The sequence below is a fragment of the Bactrocera dorsalis genome, chromosome 4, assembly GCF_023373825.1.
Source record: "Bactrocera dorsalis isolate Fly_Bdor chromosome 4, ASM2337382v1, whole genome shotgun sequence".
NCBI classification, from domain to species: domain Eukaryota; kingdom Metazoa; phylum Arthropoda; class Insecta; order Diptera; family Tephritidae; genus Bactrocera; species Bactrocera dorsalis.
In genome coordinates this window covers 16,428,163-16,437,299 of record NC_064306.1, presented here as the reverse complement: position 1 = coordinate 16,437,299, position 9,137 = coordinate 16,428,163, and the positions used below count along the sequence as shown (strand labels likewise).

General features: G+C 33.4%; 1 protein-coding gene across 1 annotated transcript; it reads right to left on the bottom strand.

The window, feature by feature from the left end:
* Nucleotides 1-5,364: 5,364 nt before the first annotated feature.
* Nucleotides 5,365-9,065, bottom strand: LOC125778142 (uncharacterized). Its single transcript, XM_049454696.1, has 2 exons — nucleotides 6,668-9,065; nucleotides 5,365-6,609 (listed from the first exon to the last, which is right to left on the bottom strand). Exons 1-2 carry the CDS (start codon nucleotides 7,407-7,409, stop codon nucleotides 6,272-6,274), a joined length of 1,080 nt encoding a protein of 359 aa, XP_049310653.1. The 5' UTR covers nucleotides 7,410-9,065; the 3' UTR covers nucleotides 5,365-6,271.
* Between the last annotated feature and the right edge of the window lie 72 nt (nucleotides 9,066-9,137).

The following is a 9,137-nucleotide window of genomic DNA, read 5'->3' as shown; positions in this document are numbered from 1 at the left end:
AAATGTTTTTGTGTTGGATAGTCCATTTATCGAGGAAGGCTATAGGCTATATAGCATCACGCTGCGAACAATAGGAGCGAAGAAACAGTGGTAAATGTGTAAAAAACGAGGGAAATTATTTATCTTTGAGGGCTTCCGTTCCTTGCGCTGCGAAAGCGGTTCAAGATACACAAAAGTTATGTATGAAAGAATTATTTCTCTTTTCATGATCTAAATAAAAGCCCGTGAGTACCGTTTTTGTGGTAACTAATTTGGTCGAAATTATTTGTTAGAGTTGTATTAATATAATAATATTATTTTTTCTATATTTATTGTTATTTTCTTCTGTCGTTACATGCAGTATAAAACTAATCAAATTTTTGAGGTTATCCGTAATTTTTGTGGTTAGCAGTCATTTTATTATTTTAGATCTTACTCGCTGATGTTAATTCTTACTCTGCTTTTCTTAGAAAATGCCTCGGAAGCGAAAATCTGGTACAGTATACTCTCGAAAAATAAATCGATTGGTATTTTGGGTAATTTACTTTTTCGAATAATTTACTTTCCAAATATATACATAAATTATCTGTTTTTATCAACCTTACACAGTGACTCCAACCTTACACCTCTTCTCAAGCGGAGCATAGAGGTATTCATATGAATTTTTCTTTCAACATGATGTATAATATATCGAACAATTCTGCAGCATTAACTCAAAAATCACGTTTTTTGAATTATGCCGGTCTTGCAGCAAATGAGCGATATGTATTTACTATGAAGAGAAAAAATCTTGAATATTCTTTTGTTTTTTTTTCATTTGCAATACGTATATTTTCTGACCATTTTTGTACGACAATTCAAAAAGTCTGACACCTGATTTGCATCGTTTTCATTTTTAAACCAGTGGATCAAGTTGTTTACGCTTTGAATTGCTTCCGCATATGTCACTTTGGGTTCCTGGCTGACTTCTTCTCCATCTGAAGTGTCTGACAAAATTTCTATTTCATCAGCAGTTTCTTTGTTTACTAAAAAGACGCGATAAACAAGAGAGTAAGTGTTTTTGCATCATCGTAAAAAACGCTGCTTGCTTCGTTTCGAATTTTTTATCACACTCTCTGAAAAGTAAATTAAAAAATTTACTTTTTCGAGGTGCATGTGTAATCTTAAAGGTGATTTACTTTTCCGCGATTATTTACTTTCTGAGAATTTACTTTTCGAGAGTATACTGTATAGCCCAAATGGCATGGTAGTTTTATTGACTGGTGATTTCCGTCAAACCCTCCCAGTGATTCAGAGGGGGACACCAGCAGATGAAATTCAAGCGTGCATTTAATCATCACGCTTATGGTCGGCAGTTGAAAAACTCCGCCTGAAAACTAATATGAGAGTGCATCTTCATAATGACGTGACGTGTTGTTGAAAATTGGTGATGGTTGTTTAGCTGTTGACGTTGAAGGCTATATATTACTGTCAAGAAAATTTTGTAATTTAGTAGAAAGTGATGTGGATTTCATTGCTAATGTTTTTCCGGAATTTCAACAAAATTTTTGTAGTGATCAGTGGTTGTGTGCAAGAGCAATATTAGCACCAAGAAATGAAATAGTTAATAGGATCAACACTGATATTTTAAACGAGGTTCAAGGAAAAATTAAGGAATATTTGTCAATGGATACAATTATAGATACGGAACTAAGTACTTCATATCCTGTTGAGTTTTTAAATTCACTTGAATTATCGGGTGTGCCGTCACATAAACTTCAATTGAAACTAAATGTACCAGTAATGGTTATGCGAAATCTAGATGCTCCTCTGCTATGTAATGGAACAAAGCTTCGGATAACAAAATTGGGACAGAACATACTTGGTGCTACTATTTTAACAGGTGTCGGTAAGGGAAATATTGTTATAATACTTCGGATACCAATTATTCCCACTGACTTTCCATTCAAATTTAAAAGAGTTCAGTTTCCCGTCAAGCTTAGCTTTGCTGTTACTATAAACAAGACACAAGGACAAACATTACTGGTAGCAGGAGTGCATTTAGAAAACCCATGCTTCTCTCATGGTCAACTTTATGTAGCCTGTTAACGTGTATCTATTGTCCAGAATTCACACATATTTGCACCCGACGGGAAAACTTATAACATGGTCTACAAAAATATCCTAGATTAATACTTTGTATTTTATTTTTTTAAATTGTTAGAATTCGGAATTATTTATTTTTGTTACGGTGAAATATATTTTAAGATTAGTTGTTGCATTTCAATACGCATATTTTAAGGTGTTGAATCTTCATTGTCTGTAGGAATTTTTAAAAATTGTTGATCTCAGCCAACCAATAAAATTTAGTTATCACTTTGAGTCATTTCTATTATTATACCCTTACCCTTTATCTCTCATACTTATTTAATGGCTCTACTGCGGGCGAAGCCGCGGCTAAAAAGCTAGGATGCTGAATACAATGCTCGCGACACGACATGGCACCACGACAGTGAACTGAAAACGGCGTTGTGCATCCTACTACATGAACGCATGCACACAAGACAACACAGCTCTCCATTTTGCATGTACACAATTTCGTTGTGGCCATACTAATACCTTGCACTTCAATGAAATTTTAATATTTTGTTCAAAGTGGAATTTTTTATGCAAAAAATAAGTAAATAGGTAAATTTATTTGTTTTAAATTATCAATTGTTATTACAAATAGTAAAAAAGAGCTATAATAGAGCTATTTTATGCTTTTATTTGCAAAATAACGTCAGGTTTGTGAGAGCTGTGAATAACACAGTACAACAGCTAATCTGGGGGGTGAGAAATTCCAAGTCAGGGTGATGGTACTAGGTCAGTATAGTAAAATCCTCAAAGGGTTTGGCGTTCGTATGTGTCAGTTTTTTTTATGACCTTTTAAATTTTTTCCTTATCTTGATGTTTTTTCGCTTAGTTGTAACATTTTGGCAAAAACGTAGTTTAACATAACTCGCGGACCACTTGTCCGATTTTGATGAAACAAATTTAGAAAAATTAAGAATTAAGAACGACAACCGTCGGCCTGCAGTCGTGTAGTCGTGCAGCTGTCAAAATAACAGTGTCCATAAGAACTTTTGTATTTTAATATTTGACAGATGTCGTTTGTCGTCTGTCGCCAGCATTGTATTCAGCACTTCATGTATGAATAACAGGATTTTAAAATAATAAGAAGCGGCTAAGTTCGGGTGCACCCGCACATTTGATACTCTTGCAACTGCAAAAATCAATGTCAGGGAAATAACTTAAGGCAGGGATATGCAAATTTTTAATCCGCAAAGTTAACAAAGTGCGAACGAGGGCTAGATGAAGGGAATATCAGTTTACGGAGGGAAGCGCATAAAAAGTTGGGAAAAAATCAATTACGTCAATACGAAACTTGATGTTCATCGCAGAATCAGGAGTAAATGGATATCCAACTTATTCCAATGGGAGAGCGCCTCAAAATTAACGTTTTCTATGACATTTTTCATTGTAGCCACATAAGAAAAAAACTATTTTTTGAGCATTTTAAATAAAACGCCCAATTCGCATTTTCCCCACCACCTATGAGGTATGCAAAAGGGCGCGTTAGCGAAGTTATTTTTAGGTGATCGGTTCCCCAGTAGGCCGATGTCACCCATTAAAAATTTATTTACATAAAAAAATGACAAAGCAGAACTATAACAATTCATATAGTACAAAAAAATGAACAAAAACAATATCACTCCATATCACAGAATATTAATAAATACTTAAAACTATAAAAATAAACGTATGTACAATTGCCAATATTTATGCCCCAAATTCTAAATTGTAATTAAAAACTTTCTCGTTCTAACTTTAGAGCCTCTTAATGCGAATCTGCTTAAAAAACCTTATCTTAGTATTATTTAGCTCATTAAAACCACTAAAAAAGTAAGATAAAAACTACAAATGTGAAACACACAAGATTTTATTTATCGATCTGGTTTTGGTGTATGAAGATGAATTCATCTGAAGGAATTTCATCTCCTAAATGAGGTAATGGCAGGAGGCATGTGTGCATTTTACAAATTTTCAAATAAAGGTAGCCGCAAAAATAATTAAAAGCATTTTCGTCTAAAATGTTAATTTCTAAACTACTATCTCAAGTAATGGATCTAACAATGGAGTGTTCGGGTCGTGGTAAACCCTGGAAATCCTGCCAAGAAAGGTCAATTAAAACGGAATCATTGCACACATTAAGAAGAACATTATGGCTATGTGCTGAAATAACTGTGGCTTCGGGTTCTAAAGGCAGCTCACAGTTACCTTTTGTTACGATATTTACGTAACGTAAACCCCTCGACTTCCTAAATAAACTAGAGAACATGAAAGGTGTAACTCTAGTACCTCCCCTACTTCTAATCTGACCAAAAAAAAATGCTCTAAGCTGTCCTGACATGGCCTCAGTAAAACTACTATTAAAGATATCGAATAATTTTTTGAAAAAAGAAACGAAATCCGCGGTATTAATAAAGCTCATACTATTTGAGCTTAAGGCTCCCGAGCTGTAAAAAAAAGCATACCTGAAGTGACCGTATTAATTAACATTTGAGACTTAACTTTCATTTTTGAAAGGTATTGGGGTACATACAATGAGCATCGGTTAATTTATGCGCTCATCGATAACTCGACTTAGAGTCCTGTTTATAAAAATGGACTGTATCTGACCAACATACGCGACTATTTTTAAAATCAACTTTATTTTTCATATTTTGTAAACAGTTTCGACTACATTTTAATAAATGGAAGCTATCGTATCAAAAACATATTTCCTTACCATTAACGTTGAAAAAAGGCCGTGACATTGAAACACCTAACAAATTAGCTAAATTTTGAAAATTGGTACCCTGGTCACGAACAAAATGGCAAGGAACTAGCCCTATATTTTGAAGTTGGGTAATGGCTTCAAGAATTTACTGTACAGTTAAAGAATTAAATGGAATTTCAAGTTGTTTTATATGGGAAATAGGCGTGGCTGTGGTTCGGTTTCATCCATTTTCACACTGTAGTGTCGGTGGTAGTTCTTATAATATTTGCGCTCACCAAATTTAACTGTTTTAGCTTTAGTGGTTTAGGAGATATGTACATTAAACGTATTAGAGGGCGGGGCCACTCCCATTTTTAAATTTTTTTACCCACAAGTGTTCTTTGGTTACTGAGATCCCCTGTGCCACATGACTATTTTATATCTTAATTTAATCCTTAGTTATGGATTTTTATAGGTTTCGGTTAATGGCGTTTTGTGGGCATGGTAGTGGTCCGATTATGCCCATCTACGAACTCGTATTTTTTTGTAGTCAGAAACCCGCAAGTTTCATCAAGATATCTCAATTTTTACTCAAGTTAAGCTTGCGCGGCCGGATAGACAAACAGTTAACCGGATTTCAACTTTTTTCATCATCGCGATTTTTGAAAATTTTAAGTTTTTATCACTTCTGGAACATAATTAGTTCAACTTAAAAATCGCTTTTCAAATGATTTTTTATAAACAATGCGTACTTAGCTTTTTTTTTTAATTTTGTCTAATTAAAATATGCCATTCGCATATGTTTGGTTATAGCATTGACAGACGGTAGCGTTAATCCGGAATAATTTAGGAGTTAGTGAAGATAACTCCGTTGGGAACTCCCATTTAATCCACATAATTTTAGAGTTTTTAAAAATTGCATGTTGATATGTACATATGTTTTTGTAATAAAAAATGGTTTTATAACAATTGGGCGGCTAACAACCGCAATATTCTATCCATTTTCATTGAAAATGACAATCAGCTGTTTACAAGAGTTTCAAACTCGCATAGCTGCCGTCTGTCACCTACAAATTTGGATCTGATTAAGTGCGCGGTTAATCCGGATTATCTGTCAAGAATATTAGGCGCCTGAACAGAACTTTATGGACAACATGTTGAACAATCTCAATATCGTCACCTAAAATGCAAAAGGCCGTAACTAACATTTTTAGTATTTTACAGGAGAAGCAAAAACCGTTATAGATTAAAGATTACTTAAAGCTAAATATCCAAATTGTAGATTTAAGCTTAGAAAACAAAGACGGATTTGTTTCTGAAAACCGAATTAACGGGAAAAAAGCAGTTTTTAAGAAATGTTAGGTACGGCCTTTTGCACTCCATTTTTCTGAAACCAAAAAGCCGTAACTACTTGAAAAAATTGTGTATAAAATGAAAGCAATGGTTAAAATAAGAAAATGTGCTTTTAGGCTGTAACTAAAAAAGTTTTTAACAAGTTATGTCTTTTTGTATCTATTTAATTCGAGAAAATAAAATTAAATTAAACTGGTTAAGAAAAACAAAATAATTCATTTGAAAACAACAAAACCTGCAATACAAAGGGTATATTATCATAAAAGCTGTGGCAGTCAGCCGGAAGTAAAAATTTAAGTTCCTGCAGGTGTTCCCATTTCTTTTCGGATATTGATATTCTTTCGGTATGTAACTGTGAAGGTCCCTATTTTTTTGTTGTGTTCGTTGTGGCAAAACGTTATAATCGTCGTTGATATTTGTTTTATAATAAATTATTCCAGATGGATCATATGCCAAGGCACGGATCATATTAACAGTTGGCTCTCCGGATTTTTTGCCTGTATTGAAGATGCTGAGTTTTTTATACATAATTTATACATGTATGTTAATCTTTACCTGGTCGAATAGATACGTAGCGCTTAGGAATACTTTCGTAGTCAAGGAAATACTTGTAATCAACATGGTGCACTTTTAGAGGAAATGGGTTCTTTCGAGACTCTCTAATCAAGCCAGACAGCTCAGATGGAAAATTTATTTGTCTCTTGTTGATTTTTCTTTGAATGAGAAAGTGGGTCGAATCACACTCCATTTGTGTATGTCCCACTATTAAATATTTATGTTCTACAGTTATGTTTTCTTGAACACATAAACATAATATTGCATTAAAGAGAATTACATTTCGGTTCTGGTAGAAACAACCATCGGAATATATAATTATGTGATGAATATTTGGTGACTTTTTAATGGAATTTTTTATGTATTTTATTATACATGTAGCAAAGGTAGAAGCAACAAGGGTACCATCTGTTTCGTCCCAGACAAAATTGTCAGATTCATGTGAAATAACGTTATAAATTGTGAAATTGTGCACTTGTAATTTCATTTTATAGTACGTGGCATTTGCATTTGTCTGTGCAATCAATTTCACTGCCTGCATGTCAATGCATAACAACAAGTGTAATCCTGATTTGGCGTTTTCTATGTCAATTAACTTTTCACTTCTCATGTCTTGTATATCCTTTCTATGAATGTCGTACTGATCTTGGGTTAAGTTCTTCGATTCGTATGATGTGCAGGTGTCGCACATATCATTTTTTGGCTTAAATATACAACAGTTTTGTTTTTTTAATACTGCCATAAATGTTGGAAAAGATACATTAACTACTTCATTAGTCTCGCAGTCTTTAGAATAAACTTCATAGACATGTTTGTAGCTTTTAAAATCGGACCGCAAGTACAGTTTCTTCGTATACTGTCTTCAGTAGTGTGATTCAAGCTTAGGAATGTCATGCAACCATTTTTCCAGAAAATTTACACGTTTTTGAAATAAGACTCCTTCATTAGTAAATGCTTTACGTTCTGATGTTATTTTGTTTTGTTCTTCTGGCGAAATATTGGTGCCATGGGAGTCATTGAAATTTACCCAATTCGTAGATAAAAACATATGGAAGCACACTTGAACACGTTTAGAATGATGTTTTAAATAGTAACGTTTTGTAATTGATCTTCTAGAGTTCTCAACACCAATTCGCCTTACATATGTATGTTCGCGCGTTCAACAAGATTAACAGCATACATTTTTTTTTGATCCCATGATATTTTCCAGAACCCATTAAATATCTCCTTACGATTTTCTTCGGAAAATGTAGAACAATTCCGTACAGCACTTTTCTCACAGCATTTTGAAGTACATCCAGCTTTAAGTTCTCTTGGAGCTTTTTCACTAATAATGCCTTTCGATAGTCCCATGTATTTTTTCCTTTCAATCGGTTTATTATATTTCCGGACCTTTTATTATTTTTCTTAAGTTTTTCTTTACAACCATTTTCACAATTAGTACTCATTTTATTATTTTTGTTTTATTCCGGGAATAAAGGCAGTAACACAATAACACAATTTGATAAAGAATGAAAGATAATGAAAACAACTGTAATTACGGATAACACAATGTGTCACATTGAAATTGAATCAAAGAGAATGAAAAAAGGGTAGTTACGGCTTTTTGGTTTATGAAATTGTTGAAGTTGTAGTTGCGGCCTTCTGATTCTCGCCTATAAAGTCGTTATTTTTGGATGTATGCATGTAAAATTTGCTGTGTACACGTGTTTCGGTTAAGTACTTCATAATCAATCAAAAAGTCAATTTTGAATTTTTTGTTAGTTACGGCCTTTTGCATTTTAGGTGACGATATGTTTTTTTTCGGAAAATAACACGCGAGTATAAGCGGCACAGTCTATTCGCCTTTCCTCATCGTCCCTACGAAAATCAGTTTGGGCAGCAAAGAGTCCTCGTCTGAGCCTGCACGTACATGTCGTTTATACAGTTTGTCCACAATGCAAATTTTATGAACTGTTTTCCTCACGCAATCACAATAATCAAACCATCTATCTGTAAGTGCGCTAACCGCAAGTTGATGAAAACGGCTCTGTCGGTTAAAGTCATAATCCAGTTAAGCTACTTGTGGTAAAAATAGTGTTAAAAAATATTGTTAAACGGCCCTTAGAGTTGCGATGTATAGATAATCTTTTTTTGTGAAAAAATGGAATAAAGACTTAAATAAGTATTTTTAAAGACAATAATATCGTGTAGTAAATATTGAACGGTTTGCACATTTTGTATATAAATTCGCGATTCGACGGAAGAAGCAATTGACCAAAATAAAAAATATTGTGATTTTTATTAAAAAATTTATTATTTATATTTATAAAGAACCGATGAATTCTTCACATTGGTATCTAGTATTTTTTGTTCCAATACTTTGAACTTTTTTCTTTAAAGGCGTAAGAACGTTGCTTCAGTTTTCTGGCCACATTTCGTAAAAACACTAACGAAAAATTTACAAAAACCTTCTTTAATATTAAAAAAA

Coding starts and splice junctions, on each gene's coding strand:
- LOC125778142 (XM_049454696.1), bottom strand. CDS start 7,409: ATGGCAGTATTAAAAAAACAAAACTGTTGTATATTTAAGCCAAAAAAT. Junction 6,610..6,667: donor CTACGTATCTATTCGACCAG/GTAAAGATTAAC, acceptor TCTTCAATACAG/GCAAAAAATCCGGAGAGCCA.